At 42.7% G+C, this 12,985-nt stretch overlaps 1 protein-coding gene across 2 annotated transcripts in view; it reads left to right on the top strand.

Annotated features, from left to right (window-relative positions):
- Positions 1 to 12,985, top strand: part of FANCD2 (FA complementation group D2) — a 1,050,809-nt gene that overhangs the window by 446,572 nt on the left and 591,252 nt on the right. For both annotated transcript variants that reach the window (XM_085625116.1, XM_085625117.1), the window contains exon 29: positions 3,565 to 3,702. In XM_085625116.1, the coding sequence (XP_085481242.1) occupies positions 3,565 to 3,702 (138 nt within the window). The remainder of the gene's footprint in view (positions 1 to 3,564; positions 3,703 to 12,985) is intronic.

Genomic DNA, 12,985 nt, shown 5'->3' with positions numbered 1-12,985 from the left:
GAGGTTGTGGTTCCAGGTCTGACCCCGGCTATGAAGCCTTCAAAGCCCAGCACCTAAAATGCCCTTTCCTTGTTGCAAGAATTACAGATGGCTAGAGGCTAAATTTGGATCCGATTTTGATGCTGTACAGGACTTTCAGCTTTTATCCCATGATGAAGCTGATGATGAGGAAGCACGGAACATTTGCTTTTCCCTCAGTACACTGACCTGTACTTAGATTTACAAAATGCTATTGGCCTTGACACGTCTCCGGAGACCGACCTATCTCTCAGTTTGACTACTCTACCATAGATATTGCCTCTTTTGCAGTAGAATTCACGGAGCCACAGTTGCTTATTGTAGAGACTGAGGCAAAACTGTTCACATAAAGTTGACTTTTTCTTTCGCCACAGTGGGACTTTCCTTTGGTTTTGATGTGCACACTTTAGAACCAATGCACCGCTGTCCTTTTGAGGTTGCTGACCCCTAAAGTTGTGTTGTTAATTATGATTACTTCAGCATGCCACATCAGTGAGCTGCAGCTACTTATGACATGAATCTTAAGAAAAGCAGATTCTGTAGGGAGTGCTGCAAACCACACACTTTAAACAACTGGCCTTTTGCTGGTATCTACTCACGATTGTATTGTGTTGTGAACAAAATTTAGCATGCAGCATATAGCGAATTGGACGATGGCTAATTATTTGTCTGATGTACAAAAGACGCTTTGCAAAAAGTTAGAATTGCAGTGCTTGATGTACAAAAGGGTTTTACGGTTACAGAGCCAATGATTGACAATTTATCAAAGGTACATTGCGAGTTCCAAATAACTTTGCCATTTGCAACATAGTCTTTGCGACTCATTATGAAGTGTTTTCCAAAGGGTGTATGTAAGAAAGTGGGTTATTGATAAAGACGGGTGAAAACCCTACTCAAGCAACAACCACAATCCTTGTCAAGGCGAACAAACAAAAGTAATCTATGTAGTCTTAACTTAGATGCACTGTGTAAAGTATTTAAACAGCACGCAAGCAGTAATAAAGTGAAACAAAAACACTAAAAAATCGCAAGCCAATTTAGAAAAATAGAGTAACTTTTAATTAATAAAATTAGACTAAAATGACAACACTCCAATTGGTAGAACCGGATATATCCAGTTTGAAAGTTTTGGGTAGGCATAGCACCTAAAAGTACACAGTACGACTTGTAGTCATCTGGCCCTGCTTGACTCTGGGAAAGTCACATGGTCAGACCAACTGCGATAAAGTACAGGCTGGATACAGGGATCAGGTTATTCCTGCTGAAAACGTTACCCTGTCAAAGTCTGACGTGAAGATGCCAGAAGGTCAGTATTTCTCCCTTTCTTGTAGAGGAGTGCACGCTGATGCCAGCCAAAGGCCCAGTACCTGGGAGGCACCTCTTGCAGGTCCAGGCTGGTCCAGTTACAGCAGGTCAGCTTTTTCAGTTGCAGGGAGGCCCCTGAACCCGATTGTGTCCCTGTAGCTCACAACAGGTCAGCCAACGGACCTTTGGAGTCACTCATGTTAGCCTGGGATAAAGGAAACAGGCCATTCTTCCTTCGCAGAGAGCAGTGCATGCGAAAATCAGCACGCCAGTCCTTTGGGGAACATGGAAATCCTACTTGTCCTCAGGTCCAGGAGTATACCAAAGAGTGGCTCATGAGATCCAATATTTATATCTGGTGCCATCCTTTGAAGTGGGATTTCTTTTTTTAGACTCCTCCCACATCTGGTTCTGGAAAGTTCTTCCCTTCCCCTACCAAGGCTCCAATGAGTCCAGGGTGACAAAAAACAAGTGTCAGATTCCTTTGTGTTCGCTCGAAGCAAGCACTTTGTAATGTACGGAGAGCAAGGAACTGCTCCACCTCCAACTGTCCTTGAAGGATGGCCCACCCTGCCCACACCTAGTCTCCTATTGCTCACTGTGTGGGCTCAATATGCTTTCTTAATGGGGGATTGGAGAGCCATTTACAGGCCCAGGCAGCTGGAAACTCCTAAAAAGACTTAGAAATTGTTGAGCAGGAAAATGACAACTTTCTAAAAATGGCATTTTCAAAATGTAATCTAAGTTCCGACTTTACCATTAAAGAGGATTTTAAATTAAAATCCATTTGAGTCTAAACATGACATTTCTATATGCCTATTTAATGTAATAAAGTTACCCAGTGTTATCCAGTGGGAGAGATAGGCCTTGCAATAGTGAAAACAAATGTAGGGTTTTTTCGCTACCAGGACATGTAAAACATAAACCTGCATGTCCTCTTTTTTAAATACAATGCACCCTGCCCTATGAGCCTTTAGGGCTTACCTTAAGGGTGATTTATTAAAAAGGAAGGTCTTAGGCCTGGAAAAAGGCTTATTTTATCAGGTCGAATTGGGAGTTTAAAACTGCACTACAGGCTGCAATGGAAGGCCCAAGACATGTTTTAAAGTGCTACTTTAGTGGGTGGCACCATGAGTGCTGCAAGCTCACTAGTAGCATATAATTAACTGGGCCTGAGTACCAGGTAGTACCATATACTAGGGACTTACAAATAAATTAAATGTGCCATTCAGGTGATGGACAGTTTTACCAGGTTTTAATGTAAGAGCATAGACACTTTTGTACTGGTTAGCAGTGGTAACGTGCACAGAGTCCTATTCCCAACAAAAAACTAATTCAGAAAAGCAGGAGGGGTGGTGGCAAAATGTTTGGGGGTGATCCTGCAGAGAAGGCCAAGTCCAGCAGTGTGTTGATTGGAAATCCCACCTTTGTAGCCGTTCACAATGGAATGTATCAATGGTTTGTGACCACAATTGTTGTTACAAAAGTTTGATTGACTACCCATACTTGCACCGTGGTTGCATCCATGTGAAAAGCAGAAGCTATCCATGAGTGACAGCTTCCAATGTGTTTATTTGTTCTAACAGGACTTCTATAAACTCATTTGATAGATCAATACAAATAGTAGACATTGTCCTGTTAGGCTTGAACAACTAACAGAAACTACCTACCTCACATCATTGCCCTTGTTGTGATGAAAGCACTGAATGTACATGTATCACAAAATTGTATTGCTCGATCAAATGAGATTGTTGAACTGTTTGAACCAATAAACACACTAAACTGTACAACTATATAATATCTGCTGCCAACTATCAAAAACAAAGATTGTATTTTTTCTCACTACTGATTGTGCTCCCTACAAACCTTATGCATAAAACAAATAAGATATGAAATATTAATGAGAAATCGGCTGTGTGAAAAAAGGTTGGATACCAAACATAGAGATGAGATGCAATCAATACAAACTTGGCACAAATAGTACTTCGGCCACCCAGAAAGAGTGTACACCATAAAGAGCATCCACGATAGGTAAGTCATTTGTTTTCTGTAAGTTCATCTTGAGGTTTCCTTTCCTTTCTGGTCACAGACTCATCCACTGTATAGTGAACACCAGATACATTTAATGCATGCAGAACATGTTTAACAAAGTGTTTCTCTTGTAAGTGACCTATGGCAGTCTGAGTTTTTGTGTTTGCATCTGGTCTGCATTTTTCTATCTAATATTAATTTTCTTTACAGGAAGAGGAAAATGGAAAGCCCACTGTGAGTCTGCATAATTACCGGGCACACTTCAGAGAGCTGAGTCTTGATGTATTCACCATTCTCGGATGTGGACTTCTTACAAAGTCTGTGCTGGATACGGAGATGCACACAAAGGTGAGAAGATAGCTACGGTTTAAAGTAAATATATTAGTTTGGTAACACGATGCAGGAGTATGATGTTTTTATGTATCTCAAGAAATGAGATTCAAACTGCATATTGCTCACGGTTAACATAGTTTATTAGGGAAATAGAACTCCTGGTTGCGAGTTTCTCATATTCTAGGAAAGTATTTCCTGGGGTTTTCTTCTTAGAAGATTAACAAACTATGCTTTGGTTTTATTTTTTTTATTTTTTATACAAGATATCTCAAAACAAAAAAGCAAAAGGTAACCGTCATGTCCTATGACGGTAATATGTGACGTATTACTCCGGTCAGCTCCACCTTCCATTCTCATTACTTATTGCCTGAAGGAGGTATTTTGCAGTAATCACTCACTCCATTGTCTACTTTTATCTGGAGTTGTCTTCCTGTGCACTAGAACATGCTTGAGAAACTACTTTGCTAAAAGAACAACCTTCTTCGGTCCTTCTGAAGATGACTGTTGAGTCTAGCTTAAAACGAATTGCTCAAGACAGTTAATTAAATACCAAGGATGATTTTATTGGTACCAGCGAATTCACTACCAAATAGGCCAAGTAGCTCAGCAAGGTGCATCAACTTGCCGCTCATGGTTCCAACTCACAATGGGCCAGATGTATCAAAGGGTTTTACCCATTCTGTGTCTATGGGAAAATGTGTTCATACATATGGCCCTATAACCTGTACATTTTAGATAACATCAATTATCACATAATTACATTCTAATGACTCCTCTGATTTGTGCCTTTTGTGGCTGCTCTTTGGGTGGTGCTTCCTAAAAAATGTATCCTTTGTCCGTGGACCTGACTTCACCAATATTTAAATATAATCTGGTGCACCATTTCAGAATCATTTTGCTGTGTCAATGTGTATACATTTAATGTAAAAGAAACAATTCTTGAAATGGTTTTCACTTAGAAACGTTTCTCAAATGTTATTATTGTTTGAATGATAATAGAAGACACTCAGGGATGCCATTTTGATCGAAACTTCGGAAATGCCAACATGTGTTTCACGATAACGTCTGTGTCCACCTCGAACATTTCTCTTTACTCTATTATTCTTAAAAGGTCCTAGAAATCCAGAAGACCCCTTCTTTACCAATCTAATGTTCTTAATTATAAATTAATCATACATTTGCAATTTGCTCATTTTGACGTTGTATGTCAGATCGTACTACAAGTTGTACTTGCACTGATGTTTTGCAACTCTTCAATTCACCATAGACTTTACACCTACTCTTTTCTGTGCATACAAGTTTTGCCATGATGGATTCAATGTGAATCTTGCCATAGGTTCCCTCTGGTTTTCAGAAAAGGCAACTGCCTTCACACTGTGTGATCTGGTTCTATGGGCCTAAATTGTTTCTCTCAGAACATTCATCAGTGGCATCCTGAGATGTACTGTCCTTTCTACTCAACCCTTCACCAACCTATTTGTAATTTTCGCCAAATTATTTCCCTGGAGTCCATTTAGAGATGTGTAATCGCGTATCTCTCATATTTAACTTACTGCCCACCAAGTGTAATTCATCTCTAACCACCCAATATAGTTTCTGTGCCTCTGAAAGTGGGTCAAGCACGAACCACATATGCACTCTCATTCTTCACTTTTCCCTCTTTTGTGCTCCTCTCTCACCATAGCACTATCATTTAACCACATCACAGGTAAGGGTACACTACAGTCCTTGCACATGGCCATGGTAAAATGGAAGAGGCCATCTGTAGCATTATTCTCAGTACCTGAAAAATACTTGGAAAGTGAACTCTGACTTCCTTTACTCATAGATTTATGTGTGGAGTTGCCCTCTCATTTAACTTTACAATAGAATAGCTTCACTTAGGATCAGTAATCACTCCTAGCCACAAACAATAGTTTGCAAGGAAAAAAATCAAAACAATATATTACACGTGCACATTAGTTCTTTTTGTTTATTTACGGAGTAATTTGCATCAGCACCTCAGTAGCAACCTGTAAGCTAATACCATTAACCTTTTCTCCGCATTTTCGACCTGGGACGACACAGCACCCAGGCCTCTCAGACTGACATCTTTCGATAACACAGTCTTGTGATTCATGGCAAAATTATGTTGGGCTGAAAACCTGCATAACTACTTCATCAAAAGCATTCCGACATTCATCTGTCCATGTTTAATGTTTCCCTTTTCTTAATGAAGAGGAGTTTTTATTGGGTGAATGCGGTTTTCAAAGTTCTTGATGAACTTCAAATAGTACTTGACTAACCGGAGGAAAGAACGCAATTGACATTTGTCCTTAAGTGCCGGTATCTTATGAAAAGATTGTTATAATCAGTCTTTGGACTGGTTCCCTCTCCTGAGATGGGTTCCCCCATTTATGACACAGTGCCATCTCTGAACTGGCATATCTCTCTTTTTATTGTGAGGCCTTTCTTGTCTAAACTTCCTAAATCTTTCAATAGCACAAAACCATTTTCATGCCTAGCCTTGCAGTACACCGGTTTCTGATGTATACTTCTACCTGCAGATTTCTCACCTTTTGAATAGTCCAAGCGTCTAACTGTATCTGGAAATATTTCAATAGCTCTCCATGATTGTAGGGGAGCTGGCTCCACTTCGGTGCCAGACGTGACTCCATTAATTGCCCCCACCAACTTCCTGACTTCAGTTGCCTTTGTCCACACCATTGACTTGGATCCAGAGCTTTAGCTCTCCCTAGGGAAACCTTCGGCATTTGTCGAAATCCAGCAGCAGTACAATATTTCACCACCCACGGACAAGGTATACGACTTGCAGGGACAGTGATAGGCAAATATACATCAATGGACCCGCATGACATCATCTTGCAGTAGCTCAGGGAGATGTGACTGGTGCTCAAAGCCTTCCTGCTGTTCCTGGGCTGCCAGTCTATCCAAATCTTGACAGACCATGCAACAGTGATGTGGTAGGTCAACAAGCATGGAGGGATTGGGTTGCATCTTCTCTGTGAAGAGGCTCTGCTGCTCTGGACCTCGGCATGAGAACAGCACATCTGGCTGGTAGCCAACCACCTTGCCGGAGTAATGAATGTCCGGGCAAACACTCCTATTCGGTGTCATCTTGCCAACTACAAGTGAAGACTTGGTCCATAGGCAGTTCAGTACATCTTCAGCCTTTCGGTCTCCTCTTGGTGGATCTCTTCGCAACTTCGGACAGTGCCAACTGCCCAAGGTTCTGTGCCCTCCAGTATCCGTCACAGCCGTTGGCTGGGTAGACGTTTCGATTGAGGGAATACATTCCGCTTCACTACTCATTTTCTCCCATACCCTTTTTTTTCTAAGGCTCTAAGGAAGATTTGCCCCAACTGTGCCCAAGTCATCTTGATAGTCCTGGATTGGCCAAGAAGTGTGTGGTATGTGGACCTGATACACCTATCCCTGTGCTCCAAGCTCTGTCTCCCTCACGGGACATACCTACTCTAACAGTCGCAAGGGCAGGTTCTGTACCCCAACCTCCAGAGCATCTACCTTCATTCAGGGAGATTGGGCAGAGCAACTTGGGTGTCTTTTTCTTACCTTCTAAAATAGTGGACGTTATCTTATGTGCTGCAAACACTCCATAGAATGGTGTATTCAGGAAGATAGGGAAGTTTGTCCAACTGTATAGAGATCATTTGGTAGACGCTCTTCTTTGATATCCTACTCTTCTCCCTCTCATTGGCACAAGGATGTGCAGTATGCATTGTTGAGGGTTACTTGTCGGCTTTTCTCTGTCTCCTGGACAAACAGCCTCTCCAAGTCTGCAATAGCTTTTTGGTTTCTGAAGGGCCTCACCAAGAAATGTCTTCCTTACCCTTTCATATTGTCTCAATGGGACCTCCATCTTGTTCCAACAATTTTAATGTGTTCCTTCCTTTTCACAGTTACGACTGCTTACCTTTAGAAGGGTTTTTCCTGTAGTAGTCCTGTCGGCAAGGTGTGTTAGTAAGTTGCAGGTGCTCAGTGTCAAGCCTCATTTCACTGCTTTACTTCCTAATAAGTTGGTTCTCCGTACCAGGGCGGCTTTCCTCTCTGAACTGGTTACCCATTTTTATTTTGGCTAATCTGTCACCTTGCCAGCCTTCTTTCCTACCCCGCATTCTCCAAAGGAAGGAAAGAGGCTTCATAGACTGGACCCTAAGTGCGCGGTCAACTTCTTCATTGACAGACCTAAGGATTTCAAAGTGGACGACCAGCTGTTAATTGGCTACGCTGGCAAGATGCACAAGTGCACAAGATAATACTGACAAGGTGGATCATCATGTGCATCAAGAAATGCTATGCCTTGGCTCAGAGCCTATTCCACCAGGGTGAAACCTACCTATGCTCTGGCAAAGGGTGTCCGTTTGCAGGCATTTGCCAAGCGACATCTTGTGTTCCCTCCACACTTTTGCAAAGCATGACTGCTCGAATTCAGAAGTGCGGTGGAAAGGTCACTTTGCATGCTCTGCCCTTCAGGACTTCTTAGTTTAACAAGCCTTTCACCCAACTCCTCGTTTGGTACTGCTTGGGTAACATTTTCAAAACGCGAGGAATCGGCAGGTATAAATATTCATCAGAAGGAAAAGTCAAAGAAGGATGGAGGTCTTCATTCTGTTTTAGATCTTCATCCTCTAAGTTCCAAGTCCAATCTGCCCAGAGTTCAGGAGACTGGATGGTAGCACTGGAACTGTAGGACTCCTACTTTTACATTACAATCCTGCAGTCCCAGAGATGTTACCTGTGATTCAAGGTGGACCACTAGCATTTTCTGTTTTCATTTGTTAATGCAAAAGTCACCTTGAGATTCAAAAGTATTTATTTGCCAAGCCAACATATGACTGTGTGGAGCCCAGATAATCATTATCTGGTACTCCCCGAAAAATTCCATTATTCCTTATTTATAATAGTAAAATCACCCTGCTTGTGTAATCGAAACTTCAACACAGCCAATCGGGAGCATATCATGGCAAGATCAGGATATGGATGACATGGAAATGTATTAAGCACATATCACTCTAATAATTCATGAGCACATTCCTATGTAGCCGTTACATTTTTCAATTAAGCAGGTGCACTCATTTCCTGATGTCAGACTATTTTAGTTTTGCTCACATTGCTCCATGTGCTCACCTAGTGATTAAGATAGTTGGTAGAACCTTCTGTTATGACCACAAAAACAGACTTGTTCACATCCTGCAAGCTTGGGAGTTTCTCTTTTTCCTGTAATGCTTCATCTGCAAAAGATACAAGCACAGCATACATACAAGGAAGTAAAAACATTCTGCTCTCTCAATCCCGTCTACGATGATTACCACATCACTTTCAATTATTATTTATCATTATTCTTTTATCTCATCATACTGATTACTATTCAGGAGTATTGTTTGCAGTTCTTTTAGTATGAGATCTTTTATCAGTAAAAGATGTCTTGCGCAAGCCTGGACCTCATCTTGTGCCGATCCCTGGGCATCATCATATCTTTTGTAGATTGTGTCACTACATATTGCTGTGGTACAGCGGATGTGGTCTGGCAGGCAACTTGCTGGATACACATGCCACAGCATTGAGAGATGCCAAACCTTTGTACACAAAATAAAACTAGAATGCCTGCTCCTATCAGCATAAGCTCCAAGACCCATCAACCCCAATAAAGAAACAATTATTCCAGTGGGTCCCACAAGGTGGTTTCTGCTATATTGTGAACTTGCCAATATCATGTAAATTAGAAGCAGCGTGATATGTGTTGGGGGAATTATCTGGGATGGAGGTGTCACGCTGTGTGATTTATTTTACATCCCCCCTCCTTGATAGGCCAACAACATTACCAGGGACATCCTATTCAGTAGGGCAACCTGTCTAAAACCATCCTTTCTGCTGTTACATTTGAGAGGGTAGCAGTTGTTAAATTAATGGTAGCTTCTCATAGTCTCCCTAAATGTTTATTTAATATTAGCAGAATTTATAGCTGTGCCTACAATGGGCACCAGACTTTTAGCAAGGTCTGATTATGTTTGAATTGCCTTGTCCCTTTTATCAATCTGTACTGCTCTTTTGGCAAATCTTCCTTCTGTTCTTGTTGCGATGCCCCTCGGACGGTGTCTCATCATGGGAAATATATTGGCTACGTAACAAGAACGCTCCCAGTCCCAGGGCAGCCTTGGATAGAACTTAGTGCCTTATACAAAATGATTCCCAGGTCCAGGGTGCAAGGGGTATGTGAGCCACAAACTGTTTTGAAAGGAAAAAGAGGTGCTACATCGACTACTTCCCACCTGGTATATGCCATTTCCCAGCAACCAGAGGGCAACCGTATGTCCTAAGACAACTGCAAAGCAGGGGAATCTTTAAATAGAATTTCTGCTGTTCTCTTCTCAAGGGTGTATCCTAACCTTGACGTCTATTTCAAAGAAGAATATTTGCTGAACATTTTTATCCTCCCAATCCATACTACAATTGTATTCCTCAATCACTTCTTTCTGTATTTATGTCTTAAATCTGACTCAAATTGGTCAGGGAACAAACTTAACATTATTTGTGCTATGCCCTAACAGGAGTTATTCTAGAGACATAGAAACATTTAAAAATATGGCATGCCCTTACCGCTGCAGGACATTTATTACAGATCTAACAGTCTGATACGTTAAGTCTTTATGGCAAGCATTCACAATTTGTAGCATTACATCATCCTTAGTCTTGATTGTGCTCCTTGCGTGATCCAGTAAATCCGACGCATATGCCATTTTCTCCCTCTTCAAGTGTGCTGGCTAGTTTGTCTCTGTTAAAGGCCAGGAAAATTACCTTGGTTATTGTGAAGATAGTGAGAATTGATGCAACACAATTAGCTACTGTGCATGCAAGCTTCTTATCTTCCCACATAATGTTTTTTTCTGCTTGTGCCAAAGCGCGAAACACTTTACAGCACTCAGAAGCTACCAGCAGTAAGTGCTCTGGCTTCCGATCCTACTGGATCGTTAGTTGGGTGCTGCTGTTTTAGGTTGTATCTGTACTGTGGTATGCAAAGAGGCTGAGGTAGCATAGTGCTGCCTGTCTTATTTGTCACTTTTGCGGCTGCACATTTCTTTGTGTTGAGGCATGGATTCAGTAAGGCCATCGGCTCACTTTACTGCAGTTGCTGTAACTAGGAGTACCTGGATGGCTCCTTTCCAATGCGGTTCCAACCAGTGCCGTTGGACAAATGTTTTGACAAGTACCTAGTCCCTTGGTTAAAAGTTGTGCCCCAGCTCTGTTGGCACCACACTAAATCATACAAAAGTGATTGATGGAATGCTTGAATTAATCTCATCCACTGGTAATTACTCGTGGTCGCATCACAGTCGATTGTTATTTTGCACACCATGCCATCCCAGTTTGGACCAAGCTATAGCCAAATCAGTCTTCATCCTGCTCCAGTATGAACAGTCCTCCCAGAACTACCCGTCTGAACACAAGCAACCCAGGACTGGTATCACCGGCCCTCCGTCTGCTGCAGCCTCCAAGCCCCTTTAGTGCACCCTCCGTCAAGCACAGCCACCCTATTCAGGCACCACCTGCCCAAGTGGTCTGCAATTTCAACAAGTGGGTGCTTCAGATTGTGCAGAAGGGGTACGCCCTACCATTTGTGGATACACTTCAGCCCCTCCCACCATCCCAATAACAGGTAACAGAGGACCATCTCTCCTTGCTCCATCAGGAAGTGCAGGCTCCTTTGTCCAAACAAGCCATCGAGAGAACAGCCCCCACCAGGGGCGTTGTTGTTATTCTTTCTACTTTCCTGATGCTGAAAAAGGACAGAGGGCTCCCCCTATTCTAGATTTGCACCATCCTAATGCCTTCCTGAAAAAAGAGATTCAAAAAGCTTGTGCGAGAGAGCGGCAAAAGATCTACAGTGATGACTGGCGAACCGTAATTGTGTCAGCGACAGACCCTTTCCCTTCCCTAGCCAGAGCTCACAGATGCGTCACTCTTGGTTAGGGCGGCCATCTGGGAGTGGTGTAGATCAGAGGACTCAGGTCTCTGGTTGAGTCTCTGCTCCACGTCAGCTTGTTGGTGTTGGAAGATATTCATTTCGCTTTGAAAGCCTTCCTTCCATCCATCAAAAAAAGGCTTGTTCAGGCTTTCACAGGCAACACCACAGCCATCTGAAACTGCAACAAACAGCATGGTTGGGGTCCTGGATTTTGTGCCAGGATGCCGTGCACCTCTTTACATGGCTGGAATGTCAGGGAATTTTCCCAGTCATGCACCACCTGGCAGGACCTCTGAATGCAAGTGCAGATCAGCTCAACTGTCGATGCCTCGTGGATCACGAGTGGCATCTACACCCGGAGGTGGTGCACAGTCTATACAGAGACTGGGGAAAACCTTGTCTCGATCTGTTTGCCATCGCTGAGAACGTGCAATATCTGGAGTGCTGCACGCAGGAGTTTCCAAGGCGGCTCTCACTTGGAGATGCCTTCTGTCTGGAGTAGAGCTCAAGACTCCTGTATGCCTGTCCGCATATACCACTTCGGCCCAGAGTTCTTTGGAAGATTAGGACCGACCGGATCCAAGTTATCCTAGTGGCTCCATATTGGCCAAGGCGAGTATGGCACTGTGGTCTCCTGGGCATGCGCATCTGTCCTCTGATCAGGTTGCCCTTGCGGGAGGACCTCTTGTCGCAGCTACAGGACAGGGTTCAAGATCTGAACCTGTGTATGCTCCACCTTCATGCCTGGAGATTGAGCAGCGACAGTTGAGGGTTTTCGATCTCACTCCTGAAGTTTGTGATGTCATCTTGGCTATTCTATTTAATATGGTCTAAACCTGGCATTGCGTTTTTAACCATGTGGGGGCCTTGAGGGGGTTGTTCAGATGTGGTGTTTACACAATACAAGTAGATAGATTAAAACACACGCACAGCATTGTTCTAAACTTATTTGGGTGTTATTTTTTCTTCCCATACACCGGAGAGTTGCCGATGATGATATAGTGAGCAAATTGGCGAGAAGATGTCAATCGCTCCCTGGTTTCTTATGTGAGGCACTCCCTATATTTTCCTCTAAGGGTGTTTTATAACTACACTCTACCTATCCCTCAGTGCCAGACCTGTTTCTTCTCTATTGATATGTAACACACACACATCAGGATGTTTTTCTAGATGTACTCTAGAGACAGCACTAGCCTTGATATAGATGAAGTGGACCCCGAAACCCATAAAAAAAGGATTTGATGTGTGTTTCAATAATATGATTGGTTGAGTGGAGGGCACCCTTGTTATGTTTCCCTCTTTTGCTTCTTTTTT

Source organism: Triturus cristatus, chromosome 9, assembly GCF_964204655.1.
Source record: "Triturus cristatus chromosome 9, aTriCri1.1, whole genome shotgun sequence".
Classification (NCBI taxonomy): domain Eukaryota; kingdom Metazoa; phylum Chordata; class Amphibia; order Caudata; family Salamandridae; genus Triturus; species Triturus cristatus.
The sequence above is the reverse complement of the archived record's forward strand: the minus strand, read 5'-3'. Positions and strand labels throughout refer to the sequence as shown.